The sequence below is a fragment of the Bombyx mori genome, chromosome 18 (genome assembly GCF_030269925.1).
Source record: "Bombyx mori chromosome 18, ASM3026992v2".
Classification (NCBI taxonomy): domain Eukaryota; kingdom Metazoa; phylum Arthropoda; class Insecta; order Lepidoptera; family Bombycidae; genus Bombyx; species Bombyx mori.
The window spans coordinates 2,354,883-2,379,133 of NC_085124.1; the positions used below are offsets into that span (position 1 = coordinate 2,354,883).

Below are 24,251 nucleotides of genomic sequence, written 5' to 3' on the forward strand. Positions count from 1 at the left end.
GTTTTGCTGAACTTTATATTAATCATTAAGTTTCTCCAAAGCAATTAAAATTGTGACATCATATCTTAAGATATGGGACTAACCTACGCCAGATGTTACAAAAATAGATATATTTTTTTAAATTATAGTTTTGAAGATTAAACATATTTATCGTTTATTTTAATGACTGATTCAATATCTTTACAAAGATCATTAAAACAAAAATATTTTTACACTAAAAAATTTATTAGGAATTACCAACATTGGCTATTAAGTAAAAACTACATTTAAAAACCCTTGGATAGGGCCCATTCTCGTAAATCATTTACATAATCCCCTTTAGTTTCAATCAACCGCGCAACTTCATGGACTCTAGTTTCTACGTATCTCTTGTTCTTCTGTTTTAAATATTGTTTGATTTCATCGTTCAAAAGCCATATGTCGCCTTCAATTTTTCTTATTATGGATATTTTACGCATTCCCCTGTAAGTAATCTTTAAATAGATAGGTAGCTCAGCATTTTTTGTTCTTGATAAAAAGTATGGATGGTTTAACGCCTCTTCTTTTGGGGGGACCCATCCTGAAGGATAACTATCTTTGGGAATTATCTTAGGTATAGTAGTAAACGGCAGCAAACGTTTGACGTATTCCCATTCTGGCGGATTCTTTTCTATTTCATAATTATATTGCTCTTTGATTTTACGCACAAACGGTGATTTTCCGTAACTAGAGTAATGTTTTGAAGATAGTGCCTGAAACAAAAACATGGGTTTTTAATAGAAATGATTTCAAAAGATTACGGTTTTTTTCTCTATTCCATCCATATAAATGAAATAATAACCATTTTAAACATGTTAAATATATTTGAGCATAAATGCTAATCATTAATCAACGTCACACTGAAATTAATCAATCAAAAAAATGTTAAAGAAACTTGCGCGGTAGGTTGTACACCCATAGTACTGTCACATGTCGTGGTCAAAGCGACATTACGACGCGACGCGAGTGAAAATACAATAAAATAATTACCAATTGTGATTCCGGCAATAATTTTGCACCCAAATCAAGTGAGTTGTTCAAGATTCGTCCATTTTTTCCAAATAAAAGTCGCGCAAACGCGGAGTGTGTTCGTAATACGGTCGCCATTTTGAATAGCGAATAGAGCGAATTGCTACAAGAGCAATAAGAACTATATTATTCGTTTCGAAGGAAACATTATGGCGGACGCCTGCAGACATTCGTGCTTTTCAAAAATCGTTTTCTAAGTTTAATTGCGCGTTTTTATTGAACTTTTTCGCATATTATGGTGCATTGTGTATGTAAATAACTGTTTATTGTGGTTTTTCGAGATTCCATCGGATAAATTGTGAGTATTTTGTGAGGACATAGCAGAGGTGCGCCACGGCTAGGGAAATGATTTGGTGCTTTCGTTCGTTCGACGCACACGCACTGGGTCAGCTGTAGGTGGCGTTAGCTGTCGCTTCGTTTCACCACCAAAACATACAAGTTTTTCATGAGTTTTCCGCTGCGAATTTCTATGCAACTGTACATGTAAACAGATATTCTGTTAGTTAATGCTCTATGTAGTCCTTTTGTCATCCGAAATATAGCAAAATAGTCCTTTATATATAATAGAAATAACATCAAATTAATGCGCGAACTTGTTGATTACTGTGTGTTCGCTTTTGTTTACGAAGATTTGTGGACACGATTTTTAAGTGAATCGGAACAAAAAATTAGATAATTTAGACCTATCTATGTGAGAATTATATTTGATTTAATAATAATTTTTTTTTAAATGATATATAATAAAGAAAAACAAGAATAATTTGCTAAAGTAATTCACATATATTTATTACCACGTTGCTTGTTTTGGGGGGTGTAGTGGTACTTAATAAGTTATATTTGTCTTTTTCAGGTCCAGATGGCATATTATGGAGGCGTGTTATGGCAGAAATTCATCCTAGCACAAACAGTGAGGAGTCTGTAGAGCAAAATTCAAGCAATTTTGTAAGTAAAATTGAAAACGACTGTGATTCCTGCTCTGAAGAAGTAATAGGAGAACACAGTCTAAATACAGATACAAATAATCTTCAAATTGAAGAGTCCGGTAAAAAAAAACCTAGGGGCATCTCGTCGGTCACTCTCCGATCGACCAATAAAAACAAAGACAATCAACATCTACCTAATGTCGGGAGAACGGGAATATCTCCCAATACACATTCCATCATGAAAACTAAGCAAACTAAAGATGAACAGGACAAGAGTATTGATGAGGAAACAGTGATAGAACCTAAGACGAGGGCCCGCAAAAAGGCATCTGACCCAACTGAGGATGACAAAACCAAGCTTGGCCAAGATGAGCCTAAAACGTCCAAAGAAACCAAGAAACCTGTAAATAAACCAAAAGCAATAATTAAGAAGAGGCCACTCGGCATCAGAAAGACTTTAAGGAGTAAGAAAGTCCTAGGGACTAAAGAAAAAGTCAAGAAAATTATTAAAAGAACAATCACTCGAGGTAGAAAAGCCACAGCGGCTGTTAAACTAGAACCTGAAAATTCTCAAGATAAAGAAGCCGTCCCGCTGATCCCAGCATCAGAAATTAAAAAGGAACCTCTGGACGACATCACTCCTGGTTCTAGATCCTCAAGTCCGAAAACAGCAGGCAGGAGACAGAGACTTAGCTCAGATTTGGCCATGATGAAAACAATGCTAAGTGATACTCCTAGCAGCTTAGCCCTCGGGCCTCGCACTAGTCCATACTCAATGCGCTCTGAACGAAGCAATAGCCCTTCGGTCTTTGAAGGCAAGAACCTGCGAAGTGGGAAGCCTAGAAAAGTCAAAAGCAACCTTTTAAATGAGGTTGTCATGAAGGAACAGAAGAAACGACGGAGATTGCTCTCAGATTCCAAAGCCTCCGACTCAGCTGATGTAAGTGATGAATGCATGAAGCTAAAAAGGGGACGGTCCTGCTCCCGAGACGGGAGTGAGATCTCTAAATGCTCAGACAATACTGAATCAGACATGAGCCTCAGTGAGCCACTGAATGATACAGACGGTGGCAAGGAGCTCAGCAAAAAACTAGATAAATCTAAGACTGACCTAGATATAGATATTGAAAGTAATGTACAGATCTCGACTATTGAAAAAGTGCCTTCCGTTAATGTTGAAAAAATTAATGATGTTAAACTTGATGCAGAAACTAGTTGCATCTCTAATCAAAAGAAAAAAAAGAAGTTGTGCTTAAAAAGGAGTACATCTCTAGATTCTGACAACAACAATAGTAATAGGTTAAATTTAGATGGTTTAAATGCATCAGAAATAGAAGATAAACTTCTGATGAAGACTGAAAACATTACGCTTTTGGAGGCCCGTAGTAGTATATTGAATAGTATGTCCAAGACTTTAAACTCAAAGGAAATCACAAAGAACATTAAGAGGGCAAGGAGAGGGAGAAAAGCAGCCGCCGCTTCAAGGCCAGACCCCAACAAGAACTGCATCACGAGCACAGTGACCAACAACACTGAAGATAAGCAAGAGACCCTTGAGTCTCTCTCCAAAGAGATAGATGACCTCATCAATAATCTGGATGAGAACATAGGCCAGGATCACGAAGCCGCTCCTGCCGTTGAGACACCAGCAGACGGGATGCAGGTTAAGCCCGCATCGTCCTTCTACGGTCTCAATAAGACGGCTAGTGCTGAAGAAAATACCAATAAAGCTCCTGAAACTCCGGTCAAGAACGATCTTCTGACTTCACTGACTAATGAGAACACGCCGTCGAAGATCGACGACAGCGAAACCATCAGACTGCATTATGAAGAGGATCCAGTTGAAAAACCAGAGAACAGCAGACACGAAATTACATACAAAACTTTCGCCAGTATAGATAAACTAATGGACAGACTGAAGGAGTTTGAAGAGTTCGATAAGAGAAGACAGAGGCTCGAGTCAGAATCGAAATCTAGCGATTCCAAGCCCGTGATGGTAACTAGCGATGTAGTCCTGATACCTAAATCCGGGGTCGACATGAAGCCCCTAAAAGACATTCAGTCAGTGAGATCCCCTGAAAAAACATTTGAAAAAGAAAACGTATTGAGCTGCTTCGAAAATAATTCGGCCATTTCAATAGTAAAACGAGATCAAGTTCGGAAGTCTATTGACGTCGACCTTCCGAACTCGGTCACCCTCATCAAGAGGAACAGCGTCAGCGCGCGGAAGGAATCGACCAGCTCTAACCATTCTAAAGAATCGGATGCTATCAGTATATTTGAGAAGTCATTAGGCAAAGATGTAACTTTGACTGAACTTAGAAAATCTGTCGAGAAGCCAGCGCCCGCACAAGTGGACCTGCATCAGTTCGCAACCCTGCACGCCAACACGGCGGGTCTGGTCGGCGGAGTTGTGCTCGATTCCACTCAGATCTCCATAACTCCTCGCGTGCTCGACATTAAACACAGCAGCGACCTACAGAAACAACAGAAGCGTAAGCCTACCGAAAGCTTGCCTTTGAAGTCCACGGAGCCTAATGACGATGATAAGATGGCTACGATTGAGAGAATCAAGGCAACGCCTGTTGTTAATATTACGCCTGCAGTGTCCATCTCGTCCACTCCGGTCGCCATTAAATCCCCTGAGAGCACCCCCATGGAGACGGAAGCCTGTCCTCCTCCATTGGCGAACATCAAGACTACACCAGATGATACAACTTTGACTTCTGAAGTCTCGAAGCTCGATAGCGTCGTCGACGTCGCGAAAACTGACATACCGACAGTCGAAACTGTAACCGAAGCAGCAGTTCCCGTAACGAGTGACGACAAAAGTGACGCTGACGTGAAACCAGAAGTTTCCACCGAGGACAAAGCTGATGTAGTCACTGACACTGACATCAAAACGCCCGCAGTTGGTAAAACGACGCGAGTGTCTACAGAGTCCGAAGCTGGTCCTAGTAACATTAGTCAAGAGGCTGAAACTAAAAAACGCAAAGAATACGCGTTGAGGAAGGGCTCGAAGGAAAACGAACAGTTGGAGGCGGCTGATGCTGAACTGGAGACCGAGGAGATCAAAGCAGACGCAACGAAACCTAAAGAGTACGCGTTGAGAAACTGCACCAACGACGCGAAAGCTGATCCCATCGATGAACCAAAGCCCGCGCTCAACACACCCGCCAAGCTCGACTGTCAACCTGGGCCGAGCAACGTCTTCAACGAGACCCCGGAGACGAAGCGACACAAAGAATACGTTCTAAGGACGCTCGGCCTCCTCACCCACAAAGCTGCCAAGGAAGCCAAGATCGAGAAGCTGCGGGAGAAGGAACGCATCTACGGAACCAGCTTCGGCGGCCTCGTGCATAAAAGCAAGTCCGCCAAATCCGGAGACTACACCGGAACTCTGAAGACTGTGATAAAACTGAACCGAGGGTCCGGCGAGCGGGAGAAGAAGAAGCAAAGGAGCTCGCTGAAGATGACCTTCCAGAAGAGCAAGTACAGGACCGGGAAACCAGCACCGGAGGTCGGGGACGCGGCCGCCGAAGACGACGCGTATTACACCATCGAGAGACGCGAGGTAACCACAAAACTAATCTCAATCTCATTATTTAATTTATGTAACGATTGAGTCATTAACACTTAGGTAATAATTTCAAGGTCATTTTTCTTCCATAATAACTAGTATCTGATAAAATACTCGTAAGATGTAGATATTAACGATAAGTATTCTCACTCATCGAAAACAAAAAGTTTCTATTTGAAATGGCATTCACAGAAAACAGGATTTTGCTTCTTCCAAATCTAACTTTTTTTTATTATTTTTTTATTGCTTAGATAGGTGGACGAGCTCACAGCCCTCCTGGTGTTGAGTGGTTACTGGAGCCCATAGGCATCTACGACTTAAATACGCCATCCACCTTGAGATATCAGTTCTAAGGTCTCAGTATAGTTACAACGACTGCCCCGCCCTTCAAACCGAAACGCTTTACTGCTTCACGGTAGAAATAGGCGGGGTAGTGGTACCTACCCGCGCGGACCCCCAAGAGGTCCTACCACCAGTATTTACGCAAATTATATATATGATATTATATAGTATATTATGTACCTGAACTATTTTCGTATATAATTTTAATATAGGAAGTAAATATCGGTTTCCTAGTGGGCAACACAATTCAGGTTGTCATTTCTATAGTCTCGCTTAACATCAAGTTGGCTGTGAGCTCGTCCACTATCAAACAAATAAATAATGTACTTATTTTTCTTGTTCTGAGCACAACTTCGTCCCTATACCTTTTAGACTGTAACTTTAACTATACTTGAGACCTATTACTTATATCTCAAGGTGGGTGACGCATTTACGTCGTAGATGTCTATGGGTTCTAGTAACCACTTAACACCAAGTGGGCTGTGAGCTCGTCCACCCATCTAAGCAATAAAAAAAAGAATAGATAACAATTAGTAAAAGTTTTCAAGATAAATCAGAGAAACCTTGTTTTGATGTGTGAGTAGTTGTTAATTTTAGATGTTTTATCATATACCAGCTGACCCGGCAGACTTCGTAGTGCCTCAATCGATAAATAAAAGATCTAAACTTTTGTGTAAAATAAACTTAAAACAAACAAAAGGAATTCGTCCGACGGGGGACACATCAAAGGGAAAACGAAGTTGTTATTTAATTCCGAGCATTTTCATATTTATCTAGGTACCTTTTAAACCTTCTCTGGACTTCCACAAATAATTCCAGACCAAAATTAGCCAAATCGATCCAGCCGTTCTCGAGTTTTAGCGAGACTAACGAACAGCAATTCATTTTGATATATATAGATAATTCCAGAATTTCAGTACACGTTAGTTAATATTAGATTTAATTTTGTTCTCAGGGCATCCCGGGCGCAGTCATTGATGGTGGGCACAGAAAGTCACATTACAGTAATCGTCTTAACAACCATGGTGTGTGGTACTCAAAACTCACCCAAAACACTGCCCTTCAAATTTATTAAGTGCAAACAATTCAATGATTGCAAATGATATATCATATCTTTTATGTTAAGGCAGTTCTTTCATATATGTACGATTTTAAGTAGCTATGTTTCCAAAGTAGAGCCTAATAGGATATTAGAGTAACAATTCTCTAGGACGACATTATAATTGGAAGCCTTTTTCATCTTCCAAAACATAAAATGAGACTAACAGCAATTCATTTATATATATATATATAGATTTAATTAATTAGAAAACCGAAAATTTCGGAAAAATTCTCCCATTGACTGTCTTGCACTTAATAATTGAAAATCATCGCCAGATAAGACTTTATGTACGCCAATAGATATATTATTACTATAGGCTATATAAACTTTGATCGTGGCCATTATGAAAAAGCTACATGAAATAATTTTTGGGTATCGTTCGATTATGTCGAATGGCTTATAGATACATCGGAATTGCTAACTAAACCTTAACTGAAGGATACACGGTAGCTTTTTCAATACCTTACTAACACAACTGGTGGAAATATGCATGAAAATTTCGACTTAACAAACAACAAATCATCTCTCAAATAAATTATTAATAAACTTTAAAAACAAATGTATAAAGCTGAATTAATATGATAGCGTACTAAATCAAAACGAATTTGTCTTATGAAAGTATTATTGTTGATCTGAATTATTTTATATTATGTTTTTGGAGCCCATTGAAAACGCAAGGTCATTTACGTATCGTGCTTAAATTATGAAATAATTATTAAATAATTAATATTAAATTTATTAAGTAATTAATATTAAGACTTAAATTCAGAGTCTGAGTCTTAAATCATTTACTAATATCATGCCTTTCAAACTTTTCTGTGGTAGAATTTTTTTTTTCATATCTTAATAATTACACCTGTGTTTTACTGTTTTTCATATATCAAAGAAATGCGTCTACGCATTCCTTACTGACAGTCCGGTAATTTGACAAGTCTATTTATTGAAACTATTGTTCTCCAGCACGTTCTTAAAATCGTCCAAAAAAGTTGCACGAGCCTAATAAACAATCTAAAAGCAATTTTTCACTTTAGGTCGGACGTTACCAATATTCATAAGTAACACTTTATATTCTCGAATAATTATTAAAACACAGAAATATAGATTTTAGTAGATACTTTCCGGTGTTGTATTACGAACGCTCGTTTCTAGCGCTTAGTATGCAGCTTACAGGGTAGACAGAATGGAAAGCAGTCGATGTCGCCCCAAACACGTCATTTCGGATCCTCCCGATCCACTAACGGTGCTTTTAGGTACCTCAAGGGCTCGACGAGTAAATTAACCCTCAGACACAGCCCACTGAGTTTCTCGCCGGATCTTCTCAGTGGGTCGCGTTTCCGACCCGGTGGTAGATTCTGCGAAGCACGACTCTTGCTAGGGCCAGTGTTAGCAACGTCGTCAGGTTTGAGCCCCGTGAGCTCACCTACTAATTAAGGTTACGCTGATATAGCCTCTCAAAGCTATCAGCTTAGGAAAAAAAAACAGGGTAGAAACAGCATTGAGCCAATGCTTCTGAAATTAGCTTCATGAAAGAAGTTGGAATCGGTTCCACGACGTCAGGTACCGTGCGAAATTTAGGGGATTCAGAAATTTGTACGTGTCAATTTTATAACGAAATAGATGCAGAAGCGATACCCGAGCCGGCAGAGCCAAAGGAGACTCTGAATCTGGTGATACCGGAGAAGGCGTCCTCGTTTAGCATCCACCCTGGTCGTCTGTGCCAGGACCAGTGCTTCTACTGCGGCGGCAAGTTTGGACTGTTCGACACACCCTGTCATATCGCGCAAATCAAGAGCTCCGATCGACAGAAGAAAATATTGGACAGTAAGGAACTTTTTTAATACGCTTTCATTAGCTTCAGACGTATGTATATGTTAGTATGTAACGGAATCTTTGAACATGATTTTGATCCCTTTCAAAACGTCGGATTGACTCGAAATTTGGTATCAAGTACCAACGACAATGCAATATTAAAAAAAAAAAATAAAAAAATTTAAATTCAACTAAAAAATGAAAAATAAGTAATCGTTTAAAAAAACTAACAAAATACTCTTTTATAGAAAATCCAACTAATAAATGAATATAAATTTTAATAAATTTGAATTAAAAATAATGTAAGAAAAATGATTTTATTGTAAAAAAAAGCGTGTGGTGCATGGTATCAGTAGTTATAAATATTTTATGAACAGTTATGAGTAGAAGCGTTATTTTGATAATATCCTGAAAAGCACCCCACGCTTTTTTATAATAAAATCGTTTTTTCTTACACTATTTTTAATTAAAATTGATTAAAATGTATCTTCTATTTTTTAGTTGGATTTTCTACAAAAGCGGATTTTATTTTTTAAAACTATTATTTATTTAAATATTGTTTTAACAACAAAATATATTTGTCTCCGCGTTCCAAGGTTGCAAAGCCTAAACGACATAAGAGTCGACTATTATCAAAGGCGGCAATCTGACTTTTGGACAATGATTGGTAAATCAGAAAAACGAATTATTGACTTTGTATTCCATTGGCAGTCACAAAACTCTTCGGAACGACATCTTAGATAAATAACAGGTTAACCATTAACCTTTATTTAATGCAGGTTTTGAACCGTATTCTTTGAAGGAGACGATTATATTCAAATAAATCTGTATTGACATATCAATAAAAAAATTTTGTCCAAATGTACAGATTGCCGCCTTTGATAATAGACGACTCATAATACATTACGCGTTTAATGTTTTTTTTTTAAGCCGCATAGGAAAGCTAAATCCTCTGCCGAATTTCAGTTCCAATACGTGTGATGTAAGAACATTTAAAAAAGGCATCGCCGTTTATTTGTTATCGTCCGTAGCGATCAGTAATGTCACAATACACCCTTACGATCATATTCCGTAAACTGTTATCAGAGCTTTATAAGCTCGTCATAAGACGACTTTTAAAAAGTGTTTCCATCGTTTTAGCTCTATCGAACGTCGAACGAAAAGCCATGAGTATTAAAAAATAAAGTACATATACAATGCTTAAAATAATAAATACAATATACATTCGATAAATAGCAGAAATAAAAGTAAATTCATTAGTTATTTATCTCCTACAAAACTTTTACATTACGTCTCGTTCTCTGGTTTATAGCAGGGGAATAATATATTATAACGAAGTGAGTTGGGATATTTTGAATTTGAAACGAATTAATTTCAAAATTAAAACGAAAAGCACCTTAATAAGCGAGGGCGTATTAGACAGTTAACGACGAAAGTACGTATACAAAAATTTATTATCCACACGGCCAATCTACGAACAAATTATCTTGTATCGGAGCTTTGTAATTCAGAATAGTTTCTTCCAGTTCAAGTAATTTTTATTGTACTGATATAATAATTTGATTTTTATGTTTTGTGTGTCAAGTATATATAAAATAAAGAGAAGACTGAGATTATTGCTCTTGCTTTTCAGCACTTAATTTAAGTTCCGAATCGTTGATAAATGTCACAAGGATTTAAAAGCATATGTGAAAGCGTATGTACTTCAACAACAAAAACTATGTTTTTAAACTTATGAATAAAACAATTAGGTAGTCTTCTTATAACGAGCTTTTGAATCTCCTATAAGCTTATTAGTGATTTTGAATTATTATGAATAAAATAATTGGGTAGTCTTCTTATAACAAGCTTTTGAAGCTCCCATAAACACATTATGAAACCACAAAGTTTCTTTCTGAGATAATCTAATATTTAAAAAAATAAAGACATGCCCGCTGAGTTTCTTGCCAATTCTTCTCAGGACGGAGGCTAGTTCTTGTGAATTGGCAGTAGTTCTTTTGACGTTCAACAAATATGTACTGTCATTTATGTTAAAAAAATTTTTTTTTGTGCTGATTTGATTTGAATAAGTCTCGACATGATTAAAAGCTCAAAGTAAAAGAATATGATCATAGTTTTAAACGTTTTAAAATAACAAAATATTTAAAGACGAATTATGTTGTATTTATAGCTTGAAATCATAGTTTTAGGATCTGGTATACATGAGATGCCCAATTGTGACTTACCAGTATGTGTGCTTTCACAGATAATCTAGTCTTAATTCTTTGATAATTTATTAGCAACTAGCGACCCGCTCACGCTTCGCTTCTGAAACTGTAATTTATTATTGATTTCTCCACTATTTCATGGATGTTATTATACATATAAACTTTGCTTTTCAATCACTCTATCTATTAAAAAAAAGGGTGCGTGTACTTATTTATGTACGCGCGTAAAAAGTTATACTTTATTTTTATTAAACATATTTCTTTTTTTTATTATTTAAACTTTCATTAATTTGAGAAAAAATCGATTAAACAACATCCTCAAACACGCATATTGGAAATCCCTTTTCTTGACATCGTATAAATTCGGTAATTCTCGGTACGGTTCGGAAAGTTCACCTGCGGCTATATTCAGACTCGCCAAGTTACGTCGGTCGTATTGTAATGAGCGATTTAGTGGGCAACTTCATTCTGTTAATTTTGTGTTCTGTTAATATAACATATAATTCTGTTACTCACATCAATTTTTTATAACGCGCTTAAAGAAGTATAACTTCAAAAACCGCATCAAAATCCTTTGCGTAGTTTTAAAGATTTAAGCATACATAGGGATATAGGGACAGAGAAACGACTTTGTTTTATACTATGTAGTGATTAATAATCTCATCAGATGAAGAGAAGCTGACGATAGACAGCTGTCTGTGCGACGCTTGCTACAGGCACGTCGACCGGCGAGCTAACTGCCCCTCGTATCGTAAGCGACCCCCCGGGAAGCAGCTCGATACGAACCCCTTACCATCGCCCAACAACACGTAAGTTTCTTATGCAGCTGTTTTTTTTTAATTCCCGTGTAGGCTGACGAGCATACGACCCGCCTGATGATGGTGAGTGGTTACCGTCTCTAATGGACTTCAGCAATGCCAGGGGCAGGGCCGAGCCGCTGCCTACCGAAAGTACCTGTTTCTATAAGTATTATCAAAAATTCTAGATTAACGTACCGCCGACTTGATGATATGTGGTCATCGACCGATATCAGCAGTGTCCTGGACACAGCCAAGTCGCAGTCTACCACTTAACTTTACCTTTTTCGACCTCAACTCGTGTCTCAATGTAATGGTATGTGACATCGTAAGATATGTTAGTTACATCTATGGGTGAGAACTTAAAACTTGTTCAGAAGTAAAAGAGAAACTTGTAGGCGTTTAATTTGTACGCTACACAGAGATCACGTTTTCTTAAATAGTGACGTCATTGTTCACATTTATTGAATATAATAGCAGCACTCGTGTTGGAGAGAAAGAAAAACAAATCCAATAATTTTCCTTGTTATTTTAGAATGATTAAACAATTTCGCCCTTATTTCTGAATACATAAGAATGCACTGTTGTTGATTGTAACGCCCCTACTTGACTGTCCAGACTTAATGGTGCATGTACAATTTCCAGACAATCTGAGAAGCCGGTGAGCCCCCCTTTAGACGAGGAGTCGGATGAGGAGAGCTCAGGGCTCGGAGCCGGGCGGGAGGCTCTCTGCCACACCGAGGGGTGCGCGGCGCCCGCGGACCACTCCATACGGAGGAAGTGGCTCATCAAAATGAGGAGCAGTGTCAACAAAGTGGTCAGTCATTTTTTTTATTGCTTAGATGAGTGAACGAGCTCACAGCCCACCTGGTGTTAAGTGGTTACTAGAGCCCATAGACATCTACAACGTCTCAAGTATAGTTACAAATGAAATGAAATGAAGATGATTAATTTGACTCACAAGAGGTCCTACCACTAGTAATTACGCAAATTAAAATTTTGCCGGTTTGATTTATATTACTCTTTAGATTGTGAACATTACAGTGTGAAAATTCCAAAACTTTATTGAATTATCAACAAATTTCTGTTGTTGAACCGAGACAATTACTAAGGATACAGTAACACTAGAAGGTAGGGTAACCGATGGCCGCACACGTTAGTCTGGGTACACGAGGGCTGGTTGGGGACTTTTTGGCTCGAGGAGTGAAGTTGTGTGATTTGTTTTATTTTGGGCTCCAGTAACCATTTAACATCAGGTGGGCTGTTAGCTCGCCCACCCATCTAAGCAATAAAAAAATAACTACATTTCACTCCATATTATCATTTTTCATGAAAATAAGAATATAAATTAAAATAAGACTTGACTTAAAGATCTTGGTTACCAGGTCCTAAACTCCCTATAAAAATAAAGTGTCGGTTGTGGTTGCAGCTGAAGCTGAAGTGCGACTACCCGGGGCTGCACACCATCCCGCTGTGCGGCGAGCACCACCGCGCGCTGGCGCCGCTCATGGCGTGCGCGCTGTGCCGCCGCAGGATCACCAAGCACCACAACGTGCACTTCATACACCACGTCAGTACCGCCACCACCCACCCCACTACTCACCGGATCTCCTCAGTAGTCAAATTCAAATTCCAAATCAACTTAGACGTCAGTATAACACACTTGTTGAATGTCAAAATATAAATAACAATGTTAACTCTACCACCGGTTCCAAAAAAAGCCACAGTCCGGTGAAGAACCGGCGAAACAAACTCATCGGGCTATTTTTTTTTTGTTTTATCTCAAATATTTTCTTCTTTTTTTTTAATAAGTAAAAATGTTTACAATAAATGAAAAAACAAGTCAAAAAATACAATTAAAAAAAATATATAATGAAAAATGAAAAGTCGCGATTCCGATCTGGTGGTAGATTCAACAAAACATTACTCTTGTGGGGCTAGTATTAGAAATTTTCTCAGGTTGAGCCCGGAGCTCAGCTACTGGTCTACGTGAAGTTAGAAGGCTTACCTTAGGCTACCAACGATTACGTAGGAAAAAAGAACATTAGTACTCAGATTGATCTCACACTAAATTCTAACACAATCACAGGTATCGACTGTTTGTGTTAGTAAAACAAGAGGTTCACTGTATGGATACTAGGAAATCAAAAATATAATATTACAACAAAAATTTAACATTATTACATATTACTACTATATTTACTGCCAAATACATTATTACATAACTGAAAAAAAACAAAGTAAAACCATCCAAAGAATATCTGCGGTAATGCCCTAACTAGTCTGTTGAGAGGCGCGCTCTTACCGAGATTATTAGTATACTACTACTGTAGTATCTAGGACCCCTGAACACCCTCAACTTCAAAGCCCTTGTCGACTATACTAATAGTAATTGTTCGAGATGATACCGTCATCTCGTTTTTACCATCACACTGCCCGCCACCGGAGTAGAGTTCATCCATACTACCTGGAACTACTGCGGTCATCCAGAGATCTTTTTGGCCACGTACCATCCGGCTTTGAAATGAGTTCCCCTATACGATGTTTCCTGAGCGCTTTGACACATCCTTCTTCAAAAGAGGCTTGTGGAGACTACTTAACGGTAGGCAGCAGTTTAGTACTGCCCCTGGCATTGCTGATGTCGACGGGCGACGGTAACCACTCACCATGAGATGGGCAGTCTGCCTATACAAGGGCAACAAAAAATATCCATTAGTTTTATTTCCCAACGCGATAGTCATAATGAATCGTGATGACGGTTTCTAAGAGAATGTGTTGTTCGCTCAGGGCTTCCAGGAGTTGAATCCGATCCTGCGCGAGTCCGGGATCCCCGTGCAGTTCCTGGAGCGGCCGCTGCTGTGCAAGGCGTGCCGCTACTACTGCTCGCTGCTGCAGCGCCCCGCGCACGACCAGCACTACGTCAACACCTACAGGCGGAAGTACGTACATCCCACCACCTGGACCTCAACGGTGCCCCTACACGGCACACTGAAGTCATTATGTTTTTAATTTTTTTATTGCTTAAACGGGTGGACGAGCTCACAGCCCACCTGGTGTTAAGTGGTTACTAAAGCCAAATTAAATTTACTAAAGACGTAAATGCGCCACCAACTATGAGATTAAGTTCTTAGGTCTCAAGTATAGTTACAACGGCTGCCCCGTCCTTCAATCAGACACGCTTTACTGCTTCACGGCAGAAATAAGCTGGGTGGTGGTACCTACTCGTGCGGACGTCGATTTCTGTCTTCGATCTTCTTACTAAGAGGCCAGAATATCCAGTATAAACTCTAGGAAAAACGAATCCGAAGATACTGAGAATCTATTTCTAAGAGATCTAAAAGTCCGAAACATACATTAAAATCAAAAGAAGGTGAAGTTAGGGAATCCAAACGCTTAGTAATAGAAATCTACATGATAAGACAAAGACAACATGATTAAAAAAAAGAGATAGATATAGTTGCTCAAAGCGGAAATAATCCGAAAACGAATTGTAGTGATAAACCAAACTTTGAATCCTTGATGTTTTAGTAAGCTCGCCCTAATGCGGATGTCACCGCTGATGTTGGGTTGAAAGCTCAATTACATTAGCTTGACGACTATTTACGGCTTTAAACAGGTCGTGTGATAGCTTCGACAGAAGCAGGACCAGTAATAACCTACCTGTTCGGTCTCACTACGCCTATAAAAAAGGCAGATCGTTCGCAAGGGGCGCTGACCCCGCTTTTTTCCCCTTGTTTTTGAAGTGAAAACTTCTGTAGAATCGTTGTGATTTAAAACCGGATGCAACGGAAAAAACGACAGGTAAGAGACACATATACAAAAATGTGTAGGATGAAGCCAGCAAAGAATGAGACAGAAATATACATACTATTTAATACAGCGCCATCTGTGAGATTTTTTAATACTAACGTGTGTATGAAAGCTCTTGTAGTGAATTTTAATTTAGGATTATACGTGAAATTAAAATATCAATTCACAGAGGGCGCTACCTTACAATTATTTACTAATGACAAAATTTTACATATACTTAAGACGTTTAGGATAATTGTATTTTAATTTTGGAAGGTTTCACTTCTACCACGTGTGAATTGCACACATTTTGTTTTTTTTTCCAATGCGGACAATGTATGTTAAGGAAAGTTTTATGATCAATGGTGGTTTTTTTTTCATACTCAATGTCTATATATTTTAGGAACCATTCACACATAAATCGCCGACCATTTCCATTGTACTCAATAGTAGTCTAGTTTTACTGATCGCGAATAACTATCCCTTTGTAAATATTCTGTCGATATTCTAATTGTCGACTGGAATGAATCAATGAAATGGTCAGTGCTATAAGAGTTTAGACATACTAGTGTTATCTTTTCAGATATGCGTTTACGTGCTTACTTTTTGGTTTTGTTGGTTGTTGTAATTATCGGTATTTCATTACATATTTAACGAGAACAAAAAATCAAAATAAACAATTAAAACAAAACTCTCTTAACTTCAAAACTCTCTTTCCAGATTACTTCTAAGTTATAACATAGAGCCACCTCCGGGGTCTGACCACGAGGGCGACGACTCCACTTCTCAGGACGACAATGCCAAGAAGAAAAAACAGCGCGTCAAATCAAAGCAGAGGAAGTCCACTGATCCCGAACAGACCAGCGAGTCTTCTGAGCGAACTAATGACAGCACTCCAGAGAAAGACAAGATCTCACAGGAACTCGACTCCAAGGACGTAAGGGACGAGGAAGACATTGAAAGTCTAATATCATCTAATAAGATCCCCGTGCCAGGAGCCAAGCCAACCGAACCCAGCAGCGACTGTTCAGAAACTGAAAACATGGATTTTGAACCCACGTTAATACACATAGACAAACAAACAGAACTACAGTACCTTCTACAGAAACAAAACAATCCAGGCCCCTACTTGAAGACGGTTAAAATGTTAGAAATGTCCAAGGGCTTAATGAACGTGTTCTCTGGAATACAGAAGCCGGGATTGCAGCACAGGGTTCACAGTAAAAACGCCAAACGCATCCACAAAGTGGGGCAGGCCGTTCTGCAGAAGGACAGGATGCGCAGAGATGAGCTGCAAGAGGAGAAGTCAGTTGAGGGGATCCCCATCCTCAAGAATATTAATTTGAATGACGAGTGTACCATAGAAACGATACCCAACAAGCGGCCCGCCGACATCAACACGCTCAAAAACAAGTGGCAAATGTCAGAGAGCTTCACGCAGGTCAAGAAAAACTTAAGTGAGCTATCCAAGAAACTGACCGTCGAGAAGGACCCTAAAAAATCTGATGCCAAATATTCGAACCCGGTCAAAAGGTTGGAGACCAATCCGTCTATTTCGGTTCGCGAACTGTTCCCCGGAGAGGAGGAAATGAATTTACAGTGCAATATAGAGTTTAACAATGTCAAGGGGGTCACTCCTGAGGGCTGGGAGAAGTGTAACACCACCATACAGTACGACGTGGAGACTAAGAAGCTGTGGACCGAGCTGCAGAGGCCATACGGGAATCAATCCAGCTTCCTTCGCCACTTGATTCTGCTAGAGAAATATTTCCGAAGCGGTGATTTAGTTTTGGCTCACAACGCCTCGTCCAATGCGTCTAACTATAGTGACTCCGTGCAGAGCCGCCTTCGGGCCTACGACCACGTGGCCAGCGACCCACCTGCACGCAGTGAGGCTCCGGTCAGTCTGCTAGAGTACCGGAAAATCCCCTCGTTGAAAGGGAAAAGCTTATTGAAATCTAATCAGACTGACGCAGAGAGTGATCCAAAAATAACCATGCCTCCCCCGATGCAACCCAAACAGAAAAGCTCTAAAGAGAAAAGTAAAAGCAAACCTTTGCCTCCGGAGCTGATAGCGATAAACACTCCCAACGCTCAAGGGAGGAAGGCCATACAGAATGTGATACATAACATTCAGCAGCTGGTGAAGGGTGTCAGTGCGTCGGACCCCACGGAGGTGGCCAGTGCACCGCTGCCGGCCAAGTTTGAACCTCCTAAAGAGAAAAAAGACACTCCGAAGATGGAGACACCTAAGAAACCAAAGCCAGCCAGCAAACCGTGGAGACCCACACTCATGCCCATTACTCCGGTAAGTAATCAATGATTTGGCAAATTATATCAAATGTGGCATCTTGCTTAAAAATCACATTTATTAGAACAGCAAAGCGTCTTAGTAAATGGTACAAATCTGACAATTAATATTTGTTGCTATCTTCATCGCTAGTTTTTTTATATATTAGTTGGGTGGATGAACTCATCCACGTAGTTTAAAGTGGTTACTGGGCCCACTGACATGAACATGGGAAATACCGCCACCCACCTTGAGATATGACTTACAAGTCCCAGTTTAATAGTACACCATCTGTCTCGCTCTTGAAACCGTAATGCATTACTGCTTCACGGTAGAAACTGGCACGGTGGTGGTACCGAGCTCAAAAGATGCATTAGCAAACCATTGGTACTCCAAGCAAATCAGCTTCCCACCACATGATGAGCTGTCCTACGGTCTTAATTACCTTCCACTGTTTGAGTATATCATTTTTTCTGCATTAGAAGTCATAATCTATTAAACACTAGTGGCCCGCTCCGCCTCCGCTCGGGTCAACAAAAATTTCAATGATAATTGACGTTGTTTTATTTTTTAAATAAAGGAACACTCATTGTGGCATAACTATAATAATTAGATTAGACATATGCTGTTGCGACACTTTTTGTTAATAATAATGTGTGTGTTCTACAAAGTCGTTCTACATTATTTTATTCTACCATCAATAGTTTTCGCAGGGCACGCGATGTAAAGAATATTTTAGGTATTTTTTTTCAACCTTTGGTTACATTATTGGAATTTTCGTAAGGACCCCTATTTTTTTTTTCCAAAAAGATAGCCTGTCATTCAGAAATAGTGTAGCTTAGAAACAGTGAAAGAATTTTTCAAATCGGTTCAGTAGCTTCGGAGCCTATTCAATACAAACAAACAAACGTTTCCTCTTTAGTAATATTAGTATAGATTTGAATGAATGTATCATAAAGTGTCAATATTCATTCGCAGGAGAACTTGGCGCGGATAGCCCGCGAACCGACGCAAGTGGCGGTCGACGGGCGCCACCTGTCCAGCCTTGTGCAAGTCATGTCTTCCGGGAAGCGGTACCACATCACGCTGCAGGACTACAACAAAATGTGCATCATGAGACGAGAGAAACTCCAGCAGCTACAGGACGGGGAGAGGAAGAGATCGTCGATCGAAGAGACGACCCTCGTCACCGAGATCCAGCCCTCGCAGATGCTGGGCAACGGAGGCACGCTCCTGCAGAACATAACCGGGGAAGACAAGGACAAAAAGGACGAGACTCCGCAGATCGGGAACGCCGCTAGTATCTTGAAGAATGTTGGTCTGAAGAATATAACGATAGCGCCCATCAACAGCAAGTGCGGCGCGGGCCCGGCGCTGCCGCGGCTGCCGCCCTCGCTCACCGTCACGCCCGCCACCGACCACGCGCTCCGCCTCTAGCGACCGCTCCGCGTGTCTGAGTTTCGTTACGGACGTTTTGTGCAAACGGTACGTTGTGTAGTGCGGCGGACGATACTCCCAGCAAATATATATATTTAATAAATTAAATTAATGGTTTGATTGTCGTCAGGAACAGCGGAGGTAGAGCCCCGGGGCACGCAAACACCGCGCCCGGGACTCTGCCCCCGCTAATTTACTCGCCGTAATGCGAGAGCTTAGAATTTAATAAACTTAGTCTGAACCGATTTTTGTCGTCGACACTGTATTCGTTCGATAAAACTCAATAAAACAGTCCTTTAAAACAATATTAAATTAAAAGAAAAAACGCGATTCAAAAATGCATTTATAAGTTATATTTACGAAACATCGTAGCGTTTGCAAAAAACTAAATCGGTGTATATAGACGATATTTAACTGCGTTATTTTAATATGAAAAAGTTAAGTGACCGTTTCGTTATTATTTTTTCACTGTCATTATATTTATGATACATCATGGAACCATTTTAAAAATTAAAGATAAAAAAAATACATAAAAAAAACGAAGCTTGTGATAGAAAATTATTTAAAAATATAATAAAACATCACGTTTTTAATATTCGAAATATATTTATTTTAATTAAAACACCTTTTTTAATTAACAAAAGAACACGCTTAGCTTAATACCGAAGCCCGTGAAGTTAATTGTGGTACGTTAATGGAGAGCTTTATTCTGAATTGCGATCCGATGACGTCATTTAAGTTGCGTAAACATTGATTGGGAATGACTTGAAGTTCGCAAATGTTACTAAAACGTCACCGGTCGGGTGGTACTAGTATTTTTCAGTGTTGCAAACTTTAAATAGTACTAAAATCTATGACAAAATCCAGAAATCTTGCTTCAGTAATTTTAATAATTTTCAAAAAGAAACGTGGATTGGCACACGTATTCGCTACCAAAAAAGAATGTTGGCACTTTGTATATTTATACAAATGTGTCGATAAAATCAACTATATACATTAAAGTAAGGTTGATATTTCTTCACTGTAATCCAATGAATTTACGAAAGCAGTGGCTGGCTGGTTTTCCAAAAGGCTGAAGCCGCGTAGTTCATTAATTGAAAAAAAATATGTTCAGTAGTTAAAATAACACATTTCTAATTCAAATCACAACATTGATCTGCGACAATAACTTTCATAACAGCGCGTCAAAATCGAAAATATTGTTTTTTCACATTTAATTTTGGCTTGCTACTCATTATATTACGCCATCCGCATTTAGTAAAAGCTTTGGGAGTGTTTGTATAAATTTAATGGAAATTTTAATTCATATTTCGCCCACTGAGATCTAAATATCCATAAAATCTGCTGCAGTAATCAATAAGAATAAAATCGTTTCACTTATCAAACCTAGTAGTGAAGTTATAATAGCTAATGATGAAGAAAGGAAAATAGTGAATATAAAAATGGATTTTTCTTTCAGTTCTATTTGTTGTAGTGCAGTACAGTTGGTGATATTTGCGAACTTCTAGAAATTTCTGCGATTGAAGGGAACAAACAATTTTAATAAATTAACAACAAGTTATTTGAAGAGTCATGTACTCTGATAATGATACCCCAATTATGGAAACAAAAATTATTTATATATTATTTCTTTTATAAAAAGACAAGTCTTTCAATGCTTTAAAACGGACACTAAAAGTCATCAGTGCAAAAGTTTAATCTAGAAAAAGGGACCTTTCAATCATGGTAATAAAGTTTCTTTTTAAATGACGAGTCCTACGTGTGATGTGATAATGTAGATCCGATTTCGGAATGGCGATTCTTATAATATATTTCACCGTCTCTTAAGTAGGAGAGAAATTAGTCATTTGGGTGATTTTAAAACGACTAAAATCTAATACTATTTTTGTTTTTTTTGTTTTTCGACTATAATATTGATACTTTGAGAAGAGTATTCGTGATCTATGTGCCTCCTAACCGATGAATTTTGTTGAAAAAACATTTCCTAAGCACACTTTCCGTTTTAGAATAACATCGAATTATGAATGGATCGAGACGTTTAATTAATGTAAAAAAAAAAAATTATGTAAATAAAAACAATGTTAGTAAAAATTAAAAAATAAAACACAAAAAACATAATATAGTTTCTTAAATAAATGAATAAAAGAAATGAAATCTCACACAGACGAGATATAATCGCCCCCCAGATTCATTTCGTGTAAATAAATTTAATTATTATTATTATTATTATTAATATTGTAAACGGATTATATATATTTGTATCTAGTTTCTAAGGTATAAAAATGAAAGCAATGATATTTTATATAAACGTGTTTTGTACCTACATGGCAATGCTAGGATATATTTAGGTTGAATTACAAAAAGACCTCTTCGAAGGCACTTAAAGTTCTTGGGGACTATTGTTTTCAAGTCGTACAGAGCGAAAGAACTTAAGGATCTTTGCAAAAATACGATCGATGTCGGACTCTGTCATTCAGTTCTATCAACTTATAATACTTACTATAAGTTTTTTGTCGTGTAAAGGTACAAAAAGTTAACATAAGATTACTCTTCCTTAACTAGTGTATAAAATTGTGAAGAAGAATAGAATTTACATTTGGGCAAAAAAAAAACATGTTGATACATTTATCTTGTGTATAAAACTAAATATATTGTTGAGAAATTAGTATTTTATTTTGGTCCAATGATATAAATAGACATGTTCAGATGTTATTTAGGTAATATTGTGTACAGATAAACTTTTATGAATATTCCGTTAAGGCGACGTGCCTCGTGGGAAAATCGAACTCCATTTGGCTTATTGCGAGCATAAAGTTTCTTCTTCCATTATATAACTATGGTTTTAAAGTATTTTAACGTATTTATTCTTTAGTATTCTTGCAGTAACATTAAAAGCAATAGTTTAAAATGTTTACGTTACTCAATTACTTATACTTTTTCAATTGACGCGCTTAAATTTAAAAAAACTAACAATTGGGATTAACGAATCAAAAAGGCTAGTGATTCTGACTAAAATATATTTTTATATTCTAATAAACTTTTGTTCGAAGAGATCATATCTATTAATTAATTCTATTACAGCGGATCTGTAGCTGGGACTCTTGCGATACGATAATTTCTAAATAATTAAAATAAGTTGGATATTTTTCGTTAACACCATTCGGGTGAAATTATTTAGTAATTTTCATATTTGTAAATTGTCAAATATTAAAATGTCAATTTGTAATGAGATAATATTTATTTGTAATTTATTGCAAACAAAGTTCACGGCGAATTCGGTGTTGGCTGGTTCCCGGAGCCCATAGGCATCAAAACATGCATGACACCACCCACCTTGAGGCTTGAGGTCTGAGTCTCAATTAGGTAAGTAGTAAATACAAGTGCGGGCTCACAGAACGCCCGACACCCAAATACGTCAACGCTCTTAAACAAACTTTTACTTTTAAATAAAGTAGAATAAACCAAACAGCTGATACTCTGGTCACAAGAGGACAATGACCCCGAGTTGCTTCCTACTGTTTAATACAGAAAAACATGTTCGCTTTGTATTTTGTGGCCCTACCCTGCGAATATCGGAAATTACGAAGAGGAACGTCGCCTTAACGGATACGAAATGTTAAATATATAGTGTTAGTTACAATTTGGTATATTCACACGTATTGTTGTATTATGATTTGAGGGCGTGAAAGGCTTTGTTTTGTCTCAAAGTAGGTGTAGGATTGAAACGGCATAGCCCATGTTTGAAACAAGATACATTGTATTTTGTTACGTGTTCGTTGCGTGTTATCAGCGCCACGTGTTCCTACCGTGCGGGTAGGTTCGCTTACGTTTCGCCATACATTGCGCTTTTTGTGTGGTGGTACCGACAAAACTCATGAACTATAATCTGGACAATATAAAAATGTCAGATTACTACCACGACAGATACTATCCACCTTGTATTACATTTAACCAACCCAAAAGGTTTTAGTGTGAAATTCACACGTCATTGCTTTAAATAAATGGGAAGACTGAAGCGGTCATTTGGTATTAACAATGAATTTGCTTTTTAACGATAAACTAAATTTTTCGTGAAATGGTTTATTACTGGTGGTAGGACCTCTTGTGAGTCCGCGCGGGCGGGTACCAACACCCCGCCTATTTCTGCCGTGAAGCAGTAATGCGTTTCGGTTTGAAGGGTTGGTGAAGCCGTTGTAACTTACTTGAGACCTTAGAACTTATATCTCAAGTTGGGTGGCGTATTTACGTTGTGGATGTCTATGGGCTCCAGTAACCACTTAACACTAGGTGGGCTGTGAGCTCGTCCATCTAAGCAATAAAAAAAAATGTCTTAAAAAATTGCCTATAAGCCTTTCGCACCCTCGAAACAAACATAAGTATACTTTTTTTTTTGTATATTAACGTGATCCGGTGAAATGCTCATGTGTTTTTATTTTTATTTTATTTGAACAAATTCCTGTGGCCCTGCATCTCGGACGGTATTTTCCTCCAAAGATAGCGTGTTAATCATTTTACTATATAATTTTTATTTTTTAAATAGTCTTGATACGGTAAAATAGTCCTTATCGTTTTCCGGCGGTCGCTTGCCGTTCTGTGGTTTATGAAATGCAGGACGGTCGTTTTTCGTTCGAATTCGTTCTCCGTTAAGGCTTATTGTATCGTATTTATACGTTTAGTTTTTATTAAGGGCACGTTTCGTGTCTAAGGTATGAATTTTCTAATAAACATATCCTTATCACAAGAGCTTTGTTTTACTTAATGATACTTGTATTTTCAAGAAATATTTTTATCAGATCTATAAGTATGCACTGGAAAAACTATGGAGGTTAGAAGAAGCATCATTTCTGCGCATTAAAACTGGTCCACTGAAAGAGAGCCAATTTAGTCGTCGTGGCCTAAAGGATAAGACGTCCGGTGCATTCGTATGT

At 38.2% G+C, this 24,251-nt stretch overlaps 2 protein-coding genes across 3 annotated transcripts; one reads left to right on the top strand and one right to left on the bottom strand.

The window, feature by feature from the left end:
- Positions 1–206: 206 nt before the first annotated feature.
- On the bottom strand, positions 207–1,450 carry LOC101742303 (large ribosomal subunit protein mL49). The gene is made up of 2 exons (XM_004928077.5): positions 1,009–1,450; positions 207–731 (listed from the first exon to the last, which is right to left on the bottom strand). The coding sequence occupies exons 1-2, from the start codon at positions 1,123–1,125 to the stop codon at positions 267–269; spliced, it is 582 nt and encodes a 193-aa protein (XP_004928134.1). The 5' UTR covers positions 1,126–1,450; the 3' UTR covers positions 207–266.
- LOC101738347 (uncharacterized) lies at positions 1,013–24,064 on the top strand. 2 transcript variants are annotated; one of them, XM_021349382.3, is made up of 10 exons: positions 1,013–1,345; positions 1,898–5,544; positions 6,848–6,872; positions 8,612–8,815; positions 11,678–11,819; positions 12,453–12,624; positions 13,237–13,377; positions 14,595–14,746; positions 16,317–17,904; positions 18,865–24,064. In XM_021349382.3, exons 2-10 carry the CDS (start codon positions 1,927–1,929, stop codon positions 19,321–19,323), a joined length of 6,501 nt encoding a protein of 2,166 aa, XP_021205057.2. In that variant the 5' UTR covers positions 1,013–1,345; positions 1,898–1,926; the 3' UTR covers positions 19,324–24,064. The 2 variants fall into 2 exon arrangements, with proteins under 2 accessions (XP_021205057.2, XP_012547544.3); XM_012692090.4 differs by having other exon boundaries at positions 1,164–1,345; positions 6,848–6,917.
- Positions 24,065–24,251: the final 187 nt, after the last annotated feature.

What these genes read in the sequence shown, in the direction of transcription:
- LOC101738347 (XM_012692090.4), top strand. Translation starts at nt 1,927, where the DNA reads ATGGCAGAAATTCATCCTAGCACAAACAGTGAGGAGTCTGTAGAGCAA. An exon ending in GGAGCAGTGTCAACAAAGTG is followed by an intron (nt 12,625 to 13,236) that starts GTCAGTCATTTT and finishes TTGTGGTTGCAG; the next exon opens with CTGAAGCTGAAGTGCGACTA. An exon ending in GTCAACACCTACAGGCGGAA is followed by an intron (nt 14,747 to 16,316) that starts GTACGTACATCC and finishes CTCTCTTTCCAG; the next exon opens with ATTACTTCTAAGTTATAACA.
- LOC101742303 (XM_004928077.5), bottom strand. Translation starts at nt 1,125, where the DNA reads ATGGCGACCGTATTACGAACACACTCCGCGTTTGCGCGACTTTTATTT. An exon ending in TATTGCCGGAATCACAATTG is followed by an intron (nt 732 to 1,008) that starts GTAATTATTTTA and finishes TTTTTGTTTCAG; the next exon opens with GCACTATCTTCAAAACATTA.